At 38.6% G+C, this 21497-nt stretch overlaps 1 protein-coding gene across 2 annotated transcripts in view; it reads left to right on the top strand.

The window, feature by feature from the left end:
• The first annotated feature begins 4785 nt into the window (after nucleotides 1-4785).
• Nucleotides 4786-21497, top strand: part of ARID2 (AT-rich interaction domain 2) — a 264804-nt gene continuing 248092 nt past the window's right edge. Inside the window, exons 1-3 of one of the 2 annotated variants that reach the window (XM_039355315.1) lie at nucleotides 4786-5390; nucleotides 5558-5651; nucleotides 6696-6793. In XM_039355315.1, coding sequence (XP_039211249.1) covers nucleotides 5299-5390; nucleotides 5558-5651; nucleotides 6696-6793 — 284 coding nt within the window. In that variant the 5' untranslated portion in view covers nucleotides 4786-5298. Of the gene's footprint in view, nucleotides 5391-5557; nucleotides 5652-5784; nucleotides 5804-6695; nucleotides 6794-21497 lie in introns of those variants that run through there. The other variant, XM_039355316.1, reaches the window with a different exon arrangement.

Here is a 21497-nt window from a genome sequence, read left to right as displayed (position 1 = left end):
AGTGGGCCATGGCCCACAGGTTGGGGACCCCTGATCTAGTTTAATAAAATATCTACAAAAACTGGAAGATGTCTTTAAAATGCATATAGAAACTAGGAAAAAATGCATATTGTTAAAAAGAAATAACTCTTCTGCATATTTCCCCTGGAGTAAACTGTACTGAACTATTAACATACCCAATATCACATAGGAGCAAATTTCATAGATTCATTATTAATAAAGCAAGCAAATTTAAAATCAGTCACCAGTGAGCAGCCCATACTTCAGAAAACCAAGAGGCACTTAAAACAAATAAATAAATTGCAAGCAGAAATTAGCAAGCATTTTCACAAAACAATGAAAAGTAGATACTGTTTCTACTAGGAAAGTGGCCTCAGTGGGTTTCTTTCATATCCTTTTACAGTAATAAACATAATAAACAAGACTGAGGTAAAGTACCTGTGTGATCCCCTCATTTCTGTAAATTATAACAAGGATAACACTGGTAGGAAATTAACAATATACCAAACTAGCTTTTATTTTCATACTTACACCAAATCAAGCAAAATTTACATCCTTTCATACAATCCAAGGCCCTTCATAACCTTTCATTTTAATATCTTTATAGGATAAAGATATTAGATGGATTTCATACCATTTGACAGTCTCTATTTCCCAACAATACAGCAGCTTCCATTTTTTTTACCCTTTACTTATTATTGTCTTAGGTTGTGGAAATAATTAGCACTGCAATAAGTAAAGATCTTAAGGGTTTTGTGTTGCTTTTTATCTTTATTTTTTAAAAAATCAAAGCTTTAAAAATTCTGACAAAGAGAAATGAGATTCTTAACACAGGCGCAGTTACATCTTACAAGCTTGCCAGCAGTGCAACTTACGGAGCATCATTCTTACAAAGCCATATATTCAGAACGGAGCAGTAAACCCCAAAGAAACAGAATCGTTCCAAATGTGACATCATGATTAATGATACAATCTAAAACCACTCATCCATCCTTCGGAAAAAAAAGACGCAGCTTCGGAAAGAAAGAGAACGAGGAGGAAAAGTTAGTTAAAAAGCTGAAATAACGCGAGGCATGAAAGAAAACAAGCCAGATAATAGCACAAGACAGTCGCTTATTTCATTCCACTGTTGTGACCGGCATCCAATTCCCCCAACCGTGTAAAGACCTACGTCGCGGCGGAAGGGGAGGAAGCCACCGATCGCGAGGCTGAAGAGTTTCTGCCGAGTTAAGAAAATTCCACACGGTAAAGAAAAAAAGGCACGCACCCAAAGGGAGAAGGAAAACAAAGGAGCCACCAACGCAAACGACTCCCAAGCTAGAATAAGCCCTATCGAAGACGGGCGGAAGTACAACTGATCGTTCGCAATCGTGCGGATGGCTCTCCCTTGCTAGCTCCGCCTGCATCGGCTCTCGGGCTTTTACGTAAAGCCTCGTTGAAGGGCCGGGCGAGAGCGCTTACGAAGTGCTTCTCATCCCTCCCTCCGTCGTTCGCTTCGTGAACTGGCCACTGCCTTCTGTTCCCCTGCCCTCTTAAGCAGAGCTGTCTCTGCTGACAGCTCTACAGGCACAAAATGGGGCTCCCTTCCCGTGGGCGCCGCCATTTTGTGAAAAGACGCCTCAAGCGATCCTTGGCATGGGGTCCGCCGCTGCAGCTTCCTCGGCCCGAGGATGCGGGCAGCGATAAGGCAAGAACAGCTGCTAGGGTCTTAGGAATGGTTGAATTAAAATGACCCCCTCCAGGGAATCCCCAGCTGACACTTACGTAAGGGACGTGCGCAATTGCTGCGCTCAGCCACAGAAACCTTTCTACTCGTGCTCTACGCAATTTGCTTATCCTTGCTTTGGCTGCTCCTGCCGCTAGAGTACACATAAACTGAAACTGACTCACTCACCTCTGCCAAGCACTGGTGGAAAGGAGACCCCTAGTTTTGAGTCATTCGAGGACTGTTGACAACTCTCCCGGAACGACTGAGCTTCCGTTTTTATTGGGCACCGGTCACTTACAGTACTAGGTTGATGTTGAGCATTTCTGCAGGTATTATTAACCGGAGATACCTCAGCCTGAATACTGTCGCTAGAAGCAGAAGGTTCTGTAGGAGAAATTTCTGCAACATTTCATATGGAAATTATACGAGAATTTAGAACATTTTTTTTAAAAGCTGGTATGTGCTCCTATAAAGGGGGTTTCGCTACAATTATTATTATGTCGAAGGCAATTTTTATCAAGCATCTTATTACATCATTATTTCTGGTTTTCAATATGAAACTGCAAGCCAACTGAAAATTCATAGATTTTGACTTAGTTTCCTGAAAAAATGCAACCTAAATTTTAAAGGGAATATTGCTACCTTTGAGAGGCCCTTGGTGCTCTCTAAGCTTGCTTGTTTTCTTGTAGATGTTTCATTACCCAAACTAGGTAACATCAGTGCTAGTAAAGAGTGCTATTTGCAAACTGACAGGAAAGAGCACTCTTTATTAGCACTGATGTTACCTAGCTTGGGTAATGAACCCTCAAGAAAACAAGCTCCAAGGACCCCTCATGTCAACCCTGAGCTAGAAATATTAGAAATATATTGTTGTTGGTATCTTTGACAGGATCTCTTGAGATCACAAACTACTGGAATCAGTTTTTAAACCAAATTGTACCAAATTAACAAAATGTCAAATTAATAGCATGGTGATGAGTTTTAGTCAACCACATAAGAGAGAAATATGTTCCAGCTTTCAAATATCTACCTACAATATTGTTTAATCTGAATGCATCCTCATCTGTGTTACCATGAATAAATTAAAAAGTAAAAAACAAAATTTTAGCAACCAGCTTTATAGAATGCAATCATTTTATGGGCCTATCTTCTTTAAATAGGAAAAGTCATAATTTTAAAATATGTATTACTGTAATTTGAATTATCTGCTAACAACTGTATATTTACCTTCATTCGTAACAACTGTTTATCTGAAAATCATATTTATGACTAAGGGCTCTTTTAATGTATGTCTGCTGCACTAAGAGAACAAAAACATTGAATTACATACATACAGGTTAGGAATTCTAATTTGAGCCACTATTGCAGTGCTTCTCAATTATTTTCTGTCATGCCCCCCTAGGAAGAAGAAAACATTTCGCACCCCCCCCCGCGCGACTATATATCCAATCGGGTCCTTTGCGTGTGTCACATGCGTCCAATATGACAGTATTTGCCGAGGTCAAACGAGCCCCCCTTTACGGAACCTCGCACCCCCCCTGGGGGGCCCGCCCCACTATTTGAGAAGCACTGCACTATTGGGATTATGTTTCCCTCTTATTAATATTCTCTTTCAGATAAATTATACCATTCCTACATATCTCCACATTGAAGTCAGTGAAGTAATTGAAACTGAGTCCTAGGCAGTTGTGTATAAGATTAAAAATTTGGAAAGGAAAGAAAAGCATGTAACCAATCACTTATTCCCTCTGAAAAACAAATCCCCTATTTTACTAATCACACAGTATATTATAATTGCTATAAATTAAGGTGAGGCACCTATAGCCTTTTCAAAGTTGCTGAGTCCAAGCCAATATGGCCATAGCAAGAGATGCTAGGAAATGTAGTTTAGCAGGAGAGAGGGAGAGAGAACACATCTCAACTAATCAGAACATGATTAGTTATGCACAGGGCTTTTTTTTCTCATAGAACGCCCAGAACAGAGTTCTGGCACCTTTTTGGGATGGACCCTTATAGGGTAGGCAAAGCGGGTTGTATGACGTGTGTGAGTTCCGGCACCTTTTTTTTTTAGAAAAAAAGCAGTGGTTATGCAACATTCAAGATGCACATGTTTGAATTAAGAAACCTTGATCTTTGACTATAATTTTTACCAGTAATATCTGCATGATTGCTGGACACTCCCCTCACACACATATATACAATATAATTAAGTATCATAGCATAAATTATCATAACAAATACTTTAGCACTGTCTAAGGGACAAAATCTGCCTTTCTACAATATTCTACAATATTTCAAGCAATCAAAGTTTCATCTTTTTAGCTCCCATTGCAGGAGGCAGAACTGCAGAACAGATTTAGGCTTCATTATTATGCACATCATTATCACATGTGTTTGGTTTAATATATAGGCAATTTCTAAATATATTTTGTAACTTTTTAATTGTGAAATGTATTTTAGTGAGCTTCAAGAAATCACGTTTTATTAAACTTTTTAATATCTCTTATGAATCACTCCTAATTTTAGGAGCCAGAATTCTCCAATGATTATATGATCTGATGGGAATATGCATTATAAATAAGTTCACTAAAAATTATCTTATAAGTCTTATTAGAGAAGGCTACTTATTATTAATTAAAGAAATACAGCAGATGTATTAAAAAAATACCTAGCTTTCATCTTCCCCTCCTATTTTTTTTAATCTTTCAGTAAGTATTCCAGCTGTTTAAAGTTTGGGAGAATGGAACGTTTCCTCTGCCCCTAACCCTGGAACAACCGGTAGTAGCCCTTCCTCTGTCTCCTGCCTTTTCTCTTTCCGCCCGGCTTTGTGTGAAGTTTGCGGCACATTGCAGATGAGCCCTTAGCCGAGAGAGAAGCCTATTGTTCCCCGCCAGGAACTGCTCGTTGGCAGGCCTGGCTTCTGCCATTTCGAAGCTGCCTTTTGCAGTGCCTCGGCTGACCGCCGGGGTTCGCTGTGTTGCGCTCTCGCCCAGGCAGCAGCACGGCCGCTTCAGATCTTTTTGTCTGAAGAGAGAAGTGAATCTTGCTGCCGCCGCCGCTGTACAGTGTGTATATGTGTGCGCGCGCGCGCGAGCGTATATGAGAGAGCGAGGGAGAGGGGAGATTTCATGGATTCGCGTCTGTAATACACATACACTATCAGTACCTCATTCCAGCCTCCCCAACCCCCACCCTACCACAACACTAACCCAATTCATTGTGTGATCCAGCAGCACCATGTTGAGTCTCATGTGCAGGCTGGCTTGGTTGGGCTTGTGGTGCTGAGAGCAGCAGGCAGGCAGGCAGGCGGCGGCGGCGGCGGCAGCAAGAATTACCGAGAGGTGCCCCTCTCCCTCCCTGTGCGTTGTGTGGAGACAGGACTCGCAATTACCACTCTCCAGCTTCTCTTATTCCTTTTAAACTTTTCTTTCTTTCTTTTTTTAAACAAGCCCCTCTCCATGGCTGATCCCCGGCCGAGTACAGGAACCTGGATCTCTTAAAGGCAAGGAGGAGCCGCGGATTGTTGTTGTTTTTCTATTGGATTTTTTTAAGGAGACAAAACCCAAATCTTTTAAATCCGAGGGGGGAAAATGGCAAACTCGGCCGGTAAAAACCAACCAGACCATCGGAGAAAAGGACTCGCTTTTTTGGACGAGCTGCGGCAGTTTCACCACAGCAGAGGGTAAGGAAAATGGGGAGATGGAAGGGGATGGTGGTGGGGGAGATTTTTTAAACCGACCGATTTTTAACTCCCAGCCCCTGCCCTGAAGGACGAGGCGGCCCCCTGCGAGGGGAGAAAAGGGGGGCAGAGTTGACAAGTTGTTTCTCTCTCTCTCTCTCTTTTGCCAGGTCTCCTTTTAAGAAGATCCCTGTGGTGAGTGGAAAGGAGCTGGATCTTCACGCTCTCTACACCCGAGTCACCACTTTAGGCGGATTTGGGAAGGTGAGTGGAAGTTTTCCTTCGGCTTTCCCTCCCATCAACCTCCCCTCGAAACTGTCTTCCGACCCTGGGGGAAAGGCGGGGGGGGGGGTCGGGACCGGTTGTTCTTCAAGCCGGCTTGGGAAGGAGGGAAGTGGAAGAGGGAAGCAGGCAAGGTAGGTTGGAGGCTCGGCCTTGTTGGGGAAGAGCCGAAAAGGGGGGATTCAGGGGTGCCGAAGGCAGCTTCTCGTGCCCCCTTTCCCTCTGCCCTCAGTATTTGGCTCGTTCCTCCTTTTCTGGGGAGAAGATGAGTGGAGGAGGTTGTGTTTGGAGGTAGTTTCTTCCGCTTGTGTGTGTGTGTGTGTGTGTGCGCGCGCCTCGCGCAGAGTCTGAGTGCAGTTTTAGTGAAACTCAAAATTAGCGGGCATGTTTAACATCGATAATCGGCACGGAGCATGGGCTAGGAAATGATCCTCACTGCCGTGAGGGGGCCTTGGCGCTGCCCTCGGAGCCCCTTCCGGGGAGAAATAACAAAAGAGGCAGCCAAAACGATGTGTAATCAAATAGCCATCTTTAGGCTTCAAGACTAAGGACAGAAATGTAGGCCTCAAAAGAAAGGCCTTTCTATATCTGTGGAGCTTGCGGAGGGGGGAGACTCAGCGGGACGGTTTTCTTGCACCTTCAGCCGGTGGGGGCGTCCCCCATCGAGACTTCCTTGGCTTATTTTCAACTTCTTTGGGTTTTAACGGACCGCGGGAGGATTTAAAAGCAGGCAACAGAGGAACTCCCGATTGGTTATTGTCCAGGCAGCGAAGACAAAAACAAACCTTTCTACAGAATAAAATCCGTTCACCTTCTCACTCCCCTATAAAAGAAATGTAAAACACAAGAGGAGGAGCAATATTATCGCCGGTGACTGTCAGTAAGAATAGAAATTCCAGATCCTATCAATTTTTTAATCTTTATCATATTCGTTTGTTTAATGGCAGCCCTTTTGATGGTGGCAATCAACGACGTTGTGAGTGTCTGTGTGTGGATTTGTGCATCTCCGTGTGTTGTTTTTTACAGGTATCTGAGAAGAATCAGTGGGGAGAAATAGTGGAAGCATTTAACTTTCCCAGAAGTTGTTCTAACGCTGCCTTCGCTTTAAAACAATATTACTTGCGGTAAGTACCATCAGGTCTCTTGAAGCAGTTGCACTAGGTTTTAAACAGTATTTCAATTTGTGTGAAGGTAAAAAATAATATCTTCACTTTCTAAAACATATTAAAATTGTGTTCTCTTGCCAGCTGAAAGATTTTTATGGTTGAAGTTTTTAAATTGTCTTTTATTTCTACCAGTATTAAACTTCAGGTGCACAGCATGCACAAATATTTATTGTAAGAAGCTTTTTATTAGTAACTTAGTATTTTAATTGCTTGCCTAAGAAAATATAAAGTACTGGGTTTTAAAAACTTCATTTTAATTTAATAATAAGGAAATGGCACTCTTGCTGTTTGAAGACACTGACATACAATTATTTTAAAGACTGCATGTACATATTGTTATCGAGTATTGCTGGTCAAATGTTAGTTTAGTTGCATATAAATATAGAATTCTGTCTGTTTTTTAAAACATTCTTCAAATGATTTCTGAAATGATTTTTAAATATTCAATTGCAATCCTAGTCAATTGGTCTTGTATCCTTCAGAGGCTTCATATTTTTTTTAAAAATAGTAAGAATTGTTATGCTGATTTCCTTATGGTTTTTTTTAAAACACTGAAAATACATTTACAAATTATATGGTAGTTTATACTGGAAGATGTGTTACTGTACTTTAGTTTAGAAATCCAGTTCTATGAATTGTGGCCATTGTTTTAAAAAAGTAGAGTTTTGGAGGTTTGTAACATAAATATGAGAAGTTATCTCCCACCCCTGTCAATTTAAGAAGGAGCTGCATGCATTTTTATGATATGCACATTCTAATAATTTAAAATCAGACTGTTGAAAAATTATCATTCTGATTGAGAAAATGCAATTTTATTGGTACAGTTATTAATGGTTGTCCTAAATTGACTTCCAATTTAGCTCCAGAGTTCACAGCCATAGTAGAAACAGTTATTGAGTTATCAGAAAGTATAACAATTCTGACATAGAATGCATATATAGTTTTTGTATATTTACTTTTTGCAGTTTTGTACTTTTATTTCTAAGCAGTCTAAATAACAAGATTAAAGAACTTAATCCATAATTTTTAAAACATCTTTTATCAAGCAGTAGTCAATGCTGATCAATAAATTGAGCCACATGATTTATGCTATTAAAGAGATTGAATATTAAGATGCCTTTTCATGAGTTTCAAACTTAGTACAAAATTAAGCCATTGTCATTGCAATTTTATACCCAGTTGTCTAAAAGTAGCACTGAGACACAATTAGCATCCTTGACTGAGAATTTACTTGTCTTTTCTTTAATCTGGGTGATCATTTTGAATTTTCTTCTCTCTAAAACATTGTTTGAAAATCCAGTTTTGTACTGCAGTCTTTTAATAGATCTAGCTTAAAATATTTGGTCCCAGTATTTTCTTAGTGGTTTTTATGTAGTAGAAATATATCAAGAATATATCTGAATGTTGCAATATTCAAACAATTTTAAATGAGTTTTGTTTCAGATTCTTCTTTAGTCAAAGCAGACATATCCACTGAATTCTTGGGATTTCCATATAGTTTGATAGTGATTAGATACTATTAGATCAATATTATATTAGATCGATATTAGAAAATAAAAGTGGCTTTTAATATTGTTCTTTGCAAGAGTATTTATAAGGAAACTTCAGTAGCTCCTGAATGGAGAAAGCTATAAAGAGGAAGAAATATTATTCATGAATTTATTTCACAAATGTAACAATATTTTAAACCTTTTAAGGATTAACTTGAACAATCTTTCATTTTTATGTATTTGGATAATTGTAGTAACATAAACTTTATATTGTGGATACTTGTGTTATAGTGTGATCAACCTAGATTCTAAAGCTTAACTTTTCCCACCTTAATGCCATATCATATTCTTATTGATTTTATTGATTAGAGCAGAGGTCTCCAACCTTTCTGGGCTCACGGACTAGAGGGAAGAAAAGCAGCTTCAAAATTGGTGCATGCATGCGCACGGGGCCACTCACACTGGCACGGCAATAGCAGCTCTGTTTGTGCATGTGGCATGTGTTGGTACTGTGCACATGCACAAATGGCTGCGCACTCCCCGCAGTGGCTAGCAGCCCCATTCACACATGCGCAAACAAGGTGCGGACACTCATGCTATCAGCCCATTCGCGCCCACGTGCATGCGCAAACGGGGCTGTGGGCTCTAGCTAGCACAAGTGGGAATGCACACCCACGTGTGCACACACTGGCCAGCCATTTCCATGGCCCACTGGCCAAGAGCCCGCAGCCTGATCCCGGACTGCAACCCATAAGTTGGGGACCCCTGGATTAGAGGTTTACCTGTGTTATATAAATCTGTAATTATTTTTCGTTACACATACACAGTGGCTTCTTTTCACCTAATTTTCAGGTGAACAATTGTGCTTTATTTTATGAAAGGATCTTTGACAGGTTGAAAAGTTCTTTTCAGAAAGAGACACTCCATTCTTAAGCTGAACATATTTATATGACTTAATTGATTTTTAAATTTGTTATCCTCTTCAATGACTCATTGTAACTTAAATGAGAATCTTCTCATTTTATGTTGGCAAGAGCAATTCGGTGCAATATATTGGGTTGAGAAAAAAATGGTTTTCCCAAAGTTACCTGGTGTGCTTCCATGCTTTAGGTTAAATAGGAACTTTGTTGAACTAGTCCAACACCTTAACTATCATATCACACTGGCTATCTTTCTAGATAGTGGGTTTTGCTTGTACTACCGGTAAGTGTCACAATAAATTTGCTTAACATCTGCAAGCCACAGAGCAAAAATACCAAATTTATAGTGAAAAATATTATGTAATGCTAGCCACATTATTCATAAGCATTTTTATTTATCTTCACATTTTTGTTCATTGTTCATCTAAGGATAGTGTAGTGAATGAATGACATAACAAAAATGCTTTTTGTAAGTATCCCTAATCCTTCTTTTGATGGATCTCTATAAGTAGATATTAGCCATTCAGATATTGGTTTTTGATACATGTTTTTAAAGTACTCTATGATGATAGAAGTATGACTGGCATTATAGATGCTTAGAATGTTTTAGAATGATATAAGCTTCCCCATGAAAGCATAGGCTAGAAGTGAAAATATCAGAATGAAATTAGTAAAGATTAGAATATTTCTTTCATTTGCAATATCCCATCAACCATTGATCAAATGTTTTATGAACAAATTAGGTATTCTATTCATGTCCTGAGTACCTTTTAATATTGTGTTATATAGTTAAAAAGTATGGCAAATTAATATTTATATTAGATTAGGATTACAGCCTCATGGTTCAATAAAGGAATACTAAATTTGAAGTTTAGTTATTTATCAAATTTATATTTTGTAGAACTATAGATAAAATGTAGTTGTTCTAAACAGGTTGGTGTATTTAAAATAGAGTTTCATAGTTGCTGACTTATTGATTATTATTTTTATGACTGCCTTTTTTCTTCCTTTAATACTAGAAGTAGAATTTTCAGTATGTGCTATATCTCTCAAGTAAAAAAAAACAATTGCCTCAGAAAGATATTCTGCTACTTTACTGGTTTAAGACATGCTATGGAACTGAAATCATTTAGGAGAGGACTATATAATTGAGAGCTTTCTGTTTTTCAGCATTCTGAGGGATGATTTTTCCTACTAAGTGAGCAAATATGCAACGATAAAACGGCTGGTATCTCTAATCTCTTTTAGAACACACCTACTTGATTTGTATTTCCTATTCCAAATAATATAAGATACAAATACCATGAGTATTTTTTAATGTGTGAATGGCTTCAGCATCTATATGTTATGCTCTGATAAATGAAGGATTAATAATCATGGTTCTGGAGTACTGGGGAAATTATTTGTGTGGGCAGCGAGGAATTTTTATAGCTGGTTCTAAAACAAATTGAAATATAATGAAAGTTATTTAATTAGTAATAATATTCAAGGTTTCTCTCCTTAGGAGCTGAGAGGGTCATGGACCAGGTCTTCGCTGTGCTAGCCCCTCTACTCTGAAATACATTATCCCAGAAAGGTGCCTAGCCCCATCAATGCTGATATTTTACAGAGCTGTGAAATATTTTATTCAAGCAGGTTTTCAAAGCTTAATGGCGATTGAGCTGTGTCTGTTCCTTTTATGCTTTGGCAGGAGGTATTTTATTTTGCATTGGGAGGTTTTTATTATATTGGTTGTTTTTATATTTTGAACACCACAAATCCAGTTATATGGGCAGTATAGAAATACTTTTCAAGGGCACAATGGTTCAGCAGTTAAAGACACCAAGCTTATCAGCTAGAAAGCTGACAGCCTAGGTTGGAGACAGCGGGGTGAGCTCCCATTACTTGCCCCAGCTCCGGCCCACTTATCAGTTCGAAAATATGCAAATGTGAATAGAAATGTCCACTTTGGAGGGAAAGTAACAGCGTTCTGTGTGCCTCGACATATATTCATGCTGGTCACATGAGCACAGAAATGTCTTCAGACAATGCTGGCTCCCTTGCCTAAGAAACTCTGATGAGCATCACCCCCTACAGTCAGATACGACTGGACAAGGGAAACTTACCTTTACTTTAGAAATACTTTTAATATTTGTTTAAATAGCATGTATCTAGACATATGTTTAAAGATGCTAGTGTGACCAAGGGACTTTTCTAGCTCAAGTGAAGGCAACATACAAAATATTGAAAAAAAGAGTATGCCTAACATCAGAAGGCAGTCTAACCAGGTTTTAAAAAAATTGAGAAAAAGGAAACTTGAGTGCCTTAGAACGTCTGATATTTTGATTAAAAGTTTAATCAGAACACTTATTACAAAGAAGAAAGTTCTATGGTATTTCAAACTATATAATATTGGCTCTGAAAATGATACAAAACCCAGAGTTTAAGATCACAAACTTTGGTATACTATAGTCCTTGTTGTTAGATATTAAACTTGGATGTAACAACAATACAAACAATATGGGTAACTTTTAAATTTTAATGGGGAATACTTTAACACAAGATTCATCTCAAAATAATGTTTTACATCAGAGTTTATAAGAAAGGATCTCACCATGTATATACTTAGACACAAGTATGTGGGTCTTCAAACATATATATAAACTTAGTTGTTTTTTTCCATTCCCCCTAATCTGCCACCAAATTACTTAGGATAAGCATAATATTGAGATTTTTGGTAGAAAACAAAGTATCAGCAATTATTTTTGTTGATATTCCTGGTTAGTTTACTTTATGTTTGTGAGTGTATATGTGAATAATACTGACATCCTTTTTCTGAAACAGGAATTGGTCTAATGAAGTGAACTTTGCTTTATGAAGCTTATGTGGTAATCAATTCATTACTTTGTAAAGTGTCACAAAATTCTTCAGATTGTTTATCAGACACGTTTATTCCTAGATATGCTTCAGAAATATTCTATATATTTCATGCTGACTTTTGCTTGCATAGGCATGCTGGATAATATAGATTGGGAGTTTCTAATTAGCTATATTCAGGGCTTTTTTTGTCATAGAACGCCGAGAACGGAGTTCTGGCACCTTTTTTGAATGGAACCTTATAGGGTAGGCAAGGAGGGTTGTATGAAATGTGTGAGTTTCGGCACTTTTTTTTTTTTTTACAAAAAAGCACTGGCTATATTAGACTACTGTTTCTAGTATCTCTGCAAGCATGGCCATTGTTTTAAACTGAATTGCAATGTAAATAACAACCTTCTCAGTGCTAAGCAAAAGTTCTTGCAGATTTTTCACTTTGTTGCCAAAGCATTGGTGTTCCACAAGCACTTTGGTTGTCAGTGAGGAATAGTTTTAAGATAAATAGGTATTGCTAGTTGATCCTGATAGTTCTTTCATCTATTAATTTTGCAAAATGATACTTCTCCTAAACGGATACATTTGTAGATATGTTGCAGTATTTTCTGCCTGTATTTTACAGGTTAAAAAGTGCAATTTTATTGTGTTTCGTACATGTTTTCTAAGCAGACGTTGTTCCTGTGTTATGATTCTAGCCTGTAAATGCTTGTGTACAAATATTTGTCAAGATTATTATTCAATTCTGAATAGATAGTTATAGATCATTACTTGGGTGTAGATGTATTATGAATAATAACTGATGATGTGAAGGTAATTGTTAATTGTCCTTTTATGTAGACCAACTAGGAAGTATTGTATAGAATAGATGAAATCAAAGTTGACCGATGTTGAGCAGTAGATAATTTAGGAATATTACTAATTCCTTATTATTGCTTCAAAAAAGTAATATGTTACCAGAATCATCTGTAGTAAACTGATGGAGTTAAATTATAGTTATATAGACAACAGAGTTCACATAAAATGATGCACATGGATATAAATATGTATAATATTTCTGTGCACTTGCAAATACAATGTATTTCAGTTTAAAATAGAAGAAACATGGAAATTCTGAAATACATTTCTCCTAAGGATGATATTAATTAATATCCTATTGTCCATAATATTTGGGATGTTTATATATAATTCTACATCTATAGTTACTAAACTAGATTTCCATGGAAGTTATTTTAAAAAGTTAAGTTTGTTGTCAAATATTGTGGTGTCTTTTAAAAAGTTTATTTTGGCAATAGTTAAAAGAATAAAAATTTAACAGAATGAATGTATTTTAATAAATCTGCTCAAAAACGAATGGCTAAAAAATTCAAGTAAAGTATTTTAACATTAAAATAGTTCCTCTTAGGTACTTTCTATTTTTTTATCCATTTCTGCATCCGACAACTTTTTCTTACTTGACAAATAGATACTTTCAGAAAGTCATCAGTATAATGTAATAATAATACTATGTAAAGTTAAGAAGAAACTCATAGCAAATTAAAATAAGTCAACATATGCAGGCTTTCCCAGGACAAGAACTAATAGGTTAATGATGGAGCAAAACCACCTGACAGGAAAGCAGAAAAGGAGCTAGGAATCACAGTCAGATATCACTCTATTAAATCACCACAAGAAATGAGAAACAAGGAGGGTTTGTATGTTTCAGGCAAATAATGCAATATATCGTATTCATTGGAAAGTAAATATAATATCAAATATTAAGAGATCATGATAGAGATGTAATGAAGATTAAAACACACTATACTGCAAATACTGCAGAGCAGCATTTACTGTTCAGCAGCAGAGTGAGTACCTTTTCTCATTTCAGCTCAGTAGGCCTAGCCATAATCTTGAGAATGAAGAATGTATCAACTGTATGGGATATGCAGATGTCTGTAAAGTTAAATTCTGATATATTCGATAGTACAAAAGGAAAACTCTCCCATGCATGCCCTTGGTGTATGGTGAAGGAAGAACAGTATAGCCCATTTTGTTGACTTTCATATAGCTCCAATTACATTTCATTAACTGACCCCTGCAATCATACCTCTGTCTATCAATAGGCCAATTGATTATCTAGGTTTTATGGTTGTATAATATCCCACTTTGTCCATACCTATCTATATTTGAGATGTTAGAAACCTACCCATAATTTTATTGGAAATCAGGTAGCAAAAGAGAACAGATGTGGCAGACACATTAACCATATATGACAGATATATTGCCCAAATGGTCAATATAACTGAAGATAGCACACGGGATATATGCTGTGTAAAAGTAGACAAATTCTTGTCCCCTCCTACTAGGCTGAATGCCATGTAAAAGCTCATATATGAGTCATGAGATAATGTAAATCGGGTGTCAAAATCAATTTCATTGAGGGCCGCATCAGCATTGCGGTTGCCCTTGAGGGGGCCAGGTGGGTGTGGCCTGGGTAGGTGCAGCCTACTGAGTGGGCGTGGATGGAGTGGGTGTGACCTACTGGGTGGGCGTGGCCAGCTCTACATCGTTCGCGTCAAGGGTGCCTGTGGGGGCCTGGGCAGGAGTGGGACAGATCTGGGGATGGCAGAAAGAGGTGGGACCAGGGCAAGTGCCAAGGCATGGTCCACTGGAATAGCCTCACTGTTCCTCTCAGGCCATGTGGGGGGGGCTGGATGGTGGTGAGGGCTGCCCGGAGCCCTGGGCAACAAATGCCCAGCCTGGCCCGCAGCACCAAGCCCAGCCCCACTTCCCCAAGGGGGCACCCAGCTGCATTTATCTCCTCCTCAAAGCTGCTGCTGCTGTGCTTGCTCTCCTTAGCCATGTTGTTCATGATGAGTACGAGGGCAAAGTCAGAGGGAGGCCCATTCCCTCTCTATGGGAGTAGACCCGGCTTTGTATCCAAAGCTTCCTTAGCAATAGGATGGGAGACCCCAGGCTAGGCCAGGAGGAGGGGGCAAAGGGATGGTGAAAGGGCAAAAGGGCAGGACTAAGGCAGGAATTCCCTCAGATCCTCCCTTTCCTTCTTTCCTTCCTTCCTAAGTACAGAGTAGTGGGAAAATATTTGAGATGAGGGAGGGAGAAAAACAGGCAAGAAACGCAGCTGGGGAGGTGTCACCCTTCGTGAGGAATGAAGAAATGCACCATCATCTGGAAGTAGCCAGCACATGGCCCTCACCTACTTCATCTGGCTTGGTGGGCTCTGGGAGAGGGGATGCCATGAGCAGCGTGAGATTCAACATTACCTACGTAATGCCGCCTAGCCCTCAGCCTGCCCGGTCTTAGCAGGCAGCGGGGTGCTCTCATAGCGCCGAGAGGTTGAGCCGGGCGGTGCGAAGCTCATTAGCTTTGCACCTTGCTGCCTGCTGAAACTGGGCAGGCTGGGGGCTAGGCAGCATTGCACTTCTCATCAGATTCGCGCCACCCGGCTCAGCTCTTGGTGCTGTGAGAAGAGTGCCCCACTGCCTGCTGAAACCGGGCAGGCTGGGGGCTGGGTGGCATCGCGCTTCTTTTTGGATTTGTGCCACCCGACTCAGTCTCTCGGCGCTGTGAGGAAAGCACCCCGCTGCCTCCGAAACCCTCCCCCAGAGCCCATCAAGCTGGATATTTGCTGGCCACTTCCAAGCGATAGTGCATTTCTTCATTCCTCACAAAGGATGACACCTCCCCAGCATGCACCCAGGGGGTGGGGCCGAAGCGGCAGGGGCTGGTTCCTCGCTGTTTCCAGATGGCCTTGTGGAGCTAAGATTGAATGTGTTTCAGCATAGATGACCACCACAAAATTGTACATTGGCTCCTGGCTGGCTGTGGGGGCTGTTCCCTCACTGTTCCCAGGATGGCTTTGCGGGCCACATGAAACCACTTCGCGGGCCGCATCCAGCCCCTGGGCCTTGTGAATGACATGTCTGATGTAAATTCTCCATATCTCTCTATGAGGTTAAAGAGATGTACCATTTTGATAGATGGACAGATACATTCAGCCCTAGCAACTGGAATGATCTTGATATTCTTTTCTCAGTTTTGAGAGAGCAAAGTCTGAAAGAAATAGTGCAACCAAGAGTCTGTTAATTCTATATAAGAAACTGGAGTACTTTAATTGAAAAGCTTCAGTAGATTGGAATCGTGTTTCCAGAACATCTTACATCAACAGTTCTCCTGAGCTTTTGCAGAATGTTCATTTACCTCATTGTTCCTACACTTTGCTGGATAAAGCATTACCTATTACATAATCATCTGTGACACAATAGCATAGCCTCGCTAGAACATGAAGATTAAAAGTCACACAGAGGAACAGTTAAAATTGTGGTTAGTATTGCTAGTCTTGTTTACATCTGACTTTTCTTCATGGCCTGATGGGGGAGGAAGAGTACCATTATCTCTGTATCTATTGAAAGTTTGCTTATAGAGAGCCAAAAAAACCTATAGAAAAATAATAGAAAATTAATACCATACTTTTTTTTGCACTTACGTTGCAGTAAGACTAATATTGAAATTGTAAGGAGAATGAATTGTATCAGCTGCTGCACAGAGGTCTATAACCTTAGATTCTCAATAAGTACTTGGAAATTGGGCTGAGAACAATCAGTGATGTTTTCCCAGTGTATTTATATTAGCCTCTTTTTGCTAAAGAGAGCATAATGACTAAAAGACTCCTCTCTCTTTTGAGAGTTGCTGCAAAATTGTGCTTAATTTCATATAGTTGGGCTGTAATCCTGAAAAACAACAAAATATAATGGCACAAAGCCACCTTTTTGCATGGATGGCATTGTACTTAACCTTGTATCGGTTAAGTAGGAATAACAAAGGAAGTTGTTAACTAATACAATTATCTAAAATAGTTTTCATATATTGCCGGGAGTAAGCAGGTACAGAATAGAGTGGGAAAAATTTATAGCAGTCATATTTCAATTGTACATTCTATCTTTTTGCTTGCTTTCTTGTGTGGGGTCTTTTTGCTTGCACTCTTAGTTGAAAAATGAAATTTGAGAATAGAGTTATGATGAGAAGGAGGTTCAGGTACGAGCCGATATATATTAGCAATAGGCATATCTTATATTTCCTTTGAATACAAATTTGTACAGAGTACTTTTGCTTCATGATTTCTATCTCTGCCTGTTTTTAACATGAGAAATAGAGCTTCTTGCTGCATGCCATATCAAGTTGTGGGCACGCTCAGACAGCTTGAATACTAGTGAGAATATGCTATGACTAAATACAGAGTCATTTGTTATCCTGTATTCTGTTACAGTGATGCATATACCGTATGCAAATGTCTCCATTGGATTTAATGAAATAATTTTAACTTGGGACATGTCTTTTGTTGGGATAACTTTTTAACTCTTCAAGGGACTTCAAAATTAGGCAATGTTTCCACTAGTATCCTATGTTACTCAGTTCTGATCTTTTTAAAGGTCCTTGGGCCAACTTTGAAAATTTGCTGTACTCCTGAACTTATATCTTTATTGAGACTTAATATAAATACAAAGTGTTTATATACATACACTTGTAGTCTTGACGTTTCTTAGCCATTAATAAGTTTTGAACAATGGGTCTTTTACAAATAATTACAAAATAATATGATTCTGAATATTAATATTTTAATTAAAGAAATTTGAATGGCAGGTCCCTAAGACTAGTTAAGCTGTCAGCAGAATATCCAAATCAGAATGCTGTATCTGTGTCTTAAATTATTAATAAACCTATTTTCAATTTTACAGCAGGCTGGAATTTGATGAAACTATCAGACCAAATATTTTGTTTATTTACATTTTATGCAAATGATTTTAATTTTGTTGCCTATTTTGTGTTTGAAAACATAAGAAATCATATAACTCTGGCACTTTTATTCCAGCAATTGCATTATAAGTATAAAGGAGTGGTTTCAGTTTTATGTAAACTTATATTCAGAAGATTGGCTTAATTTTAATACATTGCTTTGAACTTCCTGGGAGATAACAATAGTTTCATAATTTGTGCATCTGAAATAATCAAACGTCAAATGCCAATAGCCATTCATAATTTTACTCCCTCACCGTAGCAATACGAGCATCCAAAACAGCAGTTAATATTGTTACTTTGTATTGTGTTACAGGGTTGAGTACTTAATACTGTGAGTTAGGTTAATAATATGAATTCCAAATATTTTTTCTATGGATATTTTATAACAGGTTAATAAAAACATGCTTTGGAAGGAATCGTACCAACAGGTGTTTCTTTTGGTTGGAGATCCTCCTTCAAATTAATACTCTGTTTTTTAGCATCTGTGCAGAAATTTTCTGTGTTCTCTTTGAATCATTCTTTTGCAGGACTGCATGTTGTATATGCTCCACTTGTATCAATTTGATAGTCCAGATTTTTGCAGTGTGGTAACTATTACAATTCTGACAGATTTGGGATAGAACTTAATAGGTCTGCATCCTGATTTTTTAAATGACTAGAGGAAATCTTAGTGCTCAGATCCCTTTAAGATTCAATAAACTGCAAGTTGAAGATGAAAATGACTATTCTTCTCACCAAAATAATTTTATATGGAGTTTCTTTATCTTTTCCAAATATCAAATGAAGAATGCTGGTGACTGCTATAAAATGCAAAATTTGGGAAGAGGCATCGGATTAGGATTGTATGATTGCAGTTGATGGAATATATATATACAAAGAGCTTTTTTCACCACTACCCATTTTCTAGAATAGATGCATTCCGGAATATGTTAATTCTTCCTTTGTAGCTAACTAACATTGATTGGTGGCTTGTTCAGCATTTTGTAAGTGTCAGATGTACTATAAGTCATTTTAACAGAGTAATATTTTTAATAGATTAATGAGAAAATATTCCAAATTCATAAATTTTTATTTATAATCCTTTTAAAAATAACTAAAGTGAACAAATAGGGTTAATTTTTATAATTATAGAAGTAATTATTGAAAGCAAAGAAATGCAGAGGAGATGCAAACGACTACCATATAAACCTTCTGGAAAATATCTTGATGAACATTCTCAATCATCCAGGTAGAGTTGTCTTAAGATTGTCTGAAATTGAAATTGTCTGAAGATTGAATCATTGCATCATCGAATCATTCCCTTTGGGGACGAAACCCCTGACGCTGGGGTGGCATGAGTTGGTACATTCCAACAACTCTCTGCCTAATTGACTTGCTCTGACTGAGGAAACTGCCTGAATGGGCAGTGAAAGATCTCTCAAACTAACATAAAAAAATTAGTCCAGTTGCAATGATTCGACCTTCAGACAACTTCAACTTCAGACTGTTTCTGGAAAGTACTGATGTATTTGAAGATTAGCCTGAGATTAAATCGGGATGGAATGCACTTTATTTTACTTCACTTCACTTTACTTCACTTTATTTTATGAATTAAAGTTTTTTTTTCTTTTTTACTCGGGCAGCTTTGCATCTTCTCATCTTATCTCCATCCAGTCTGATTCTCTCCTTTCTCCCCTTTTCTCACTTCAGCTTCCCTCTTCTTTTAACTTAGCTTCAGTTTGCTATATTCTTCTTTTTGGTTACTGCCCCTAACATAGGAAGAGGGAGAGGAATATTTGCATATACAGGAGGGTTTCAGTGCATAAAAAAGGTTGGTATATAGCAGTGATGGCGAACCTTTTAGAGATCGAGTGCCCAAAAACTGGCCCTGCCCCCGCTCTGCCCCCCCCCACTCCTTGCCCACAGGACCACTCACCGCCTTCAGGACCTGCCGCAGATTGCCCAGGCAGCCCAGCAGCACTATGGTGGCCACATCCTCTGCCTGCGCCCTGCAGCATCAACTGCATGATGGGGTATGAGGGCAGAGTCTTGTCTACGCTGCCTGGCTGCCATGTCCTTGGCTGCGCTGCTTTGTGTGGGCCTCGGTCAGGAGCGACTCTCCTTCAGGGGGGCTGCTGGAGAGGAGGGGGTTGCGGGGGGAGGCAAGACTGGGGCAACGGCATGTGTGCCCACAGAGAGGGCTCCGAGTGCCGCCGTGCCATAGGTTTGCCACCATGATACATAGAAATTGAGACTGTTGTTTTTTCAAGTATATGCTGGTCAGTAACTGAATTAAAGGATTATGGTTTTAGGTAAAATTAGCAATTCTGTTAGATATTGCAAAGGAATTTTCTCTTATGGGGGGGAGATATAGGAAAAAGTTTTAAAGGCAGAATTGTCCATCTTTTGAGTAAATATGAGATATGGAAATTCATTGCTATAAAAGAAAGTGAACAGTGTAAAGCAGTGGCTCCCAACCTTTTCTATACCCCGCACCCCTACAACGCTTCTGATGTATTCTCGCACCCCTTACAAAAATTCAAAATAATAGCAACGAATTATGCATGTACACTATAATTTTGAAACCCAATTTTACACACCCCCTGGAATATCATCTTGCACCCCCAGGGGGTGTGAGCAGCTCTGGTTGGGAACCCCTGGTGTAAAGCTTGTATAGAAGGCCTGTATAGCCAAAGGAAATATTTTTGCTTTAGTTTAGAAACATTTTTTAAACTTTTTAATACAACAATAATTGTACTTTTTATTCTAGGTGTTTTAGAAAATAATCTAATATATTTTGGAAATTATCTAAAATATAAATGTCTATTATGGGTGAAATTATTTTTTTTCTAGTATTACAGTACTGTTTAAAGTATATTCTTTTTACTGTTGGTTTGTTGTGTATGAAATAGATATAACTAAACTGAAATAGTTGCTATAAAAAGTTACATAAATATGTATGTGTATGTGTGTTGTGTATGTATATATGTACATATATATTTGTTTTCTGAGGTTTTCGCGGGTGTTTGTATGTAGGTCTTTGGTTATTCGGGTTTTCTCCTGCGTCAAATTGGAAGTGTCTTGGCGACGTTTCAACGAAGTCTCATTCGTCATCTTCAGGCTGGTGTTTTCGGCTTGGTGCTTCTAGGAGCACGAAGCCGAAAACACCAGCCTGAAGATGACGAATGAGATTTTGTTGAAACGTCGCCAAGACACTTCCAATTTGACACAGGAGAAAACCCGAATAACCAAAGACCTACATACATATATATGTATGTATAGGTAGTCCTCAACTTACAACAGTTCGTTTAGTGACAACACTGAAAAAAGTGATCTGTGACCATTTTTCACATTTATAACCGTTGCAGCCCCACATGGTCAAGTGATCAAAATTCAGACGCTTGACAACTGATTTATGTTTAGGATGGTTGCAGGATCCTGGAGTTATGTGATCCCTTTTTGCAGCCTTCTGACAAGCAAAGTCAATGGGGAGACAGATTCACTTAACAATCATGTTACTAATTTAACTGCAGTGATATACTTAATAATTTTGGCAAGAAAGATTGTAAAATGGGGCAAAGCTCACTTAACAAATGTGTCAGAATCCATTTATATTTCATTTTTATCTAT

This window comes from Crotalus tigris, unplaced genomic scaffold (genome assembly GCF_016545835.1).
Source record: "Crotalus tigris isolate CLP2741 ecotype Arizona unplaced genomic scaffold, ASM1654583v1 scf7180000018670.1062102, whole genome shotgun sequence".
NCBI classification, from domain to species: Eukaryota; Metazoa; Chordata; class Lepidosauria; order Squamata; family Viperidae; genus Crotalus; species Crotalus tigris.
Note: the sequence above shows the minus strand (reverse complement) of the source record. Positions and strands in the feature narration are given on the sequence as shown.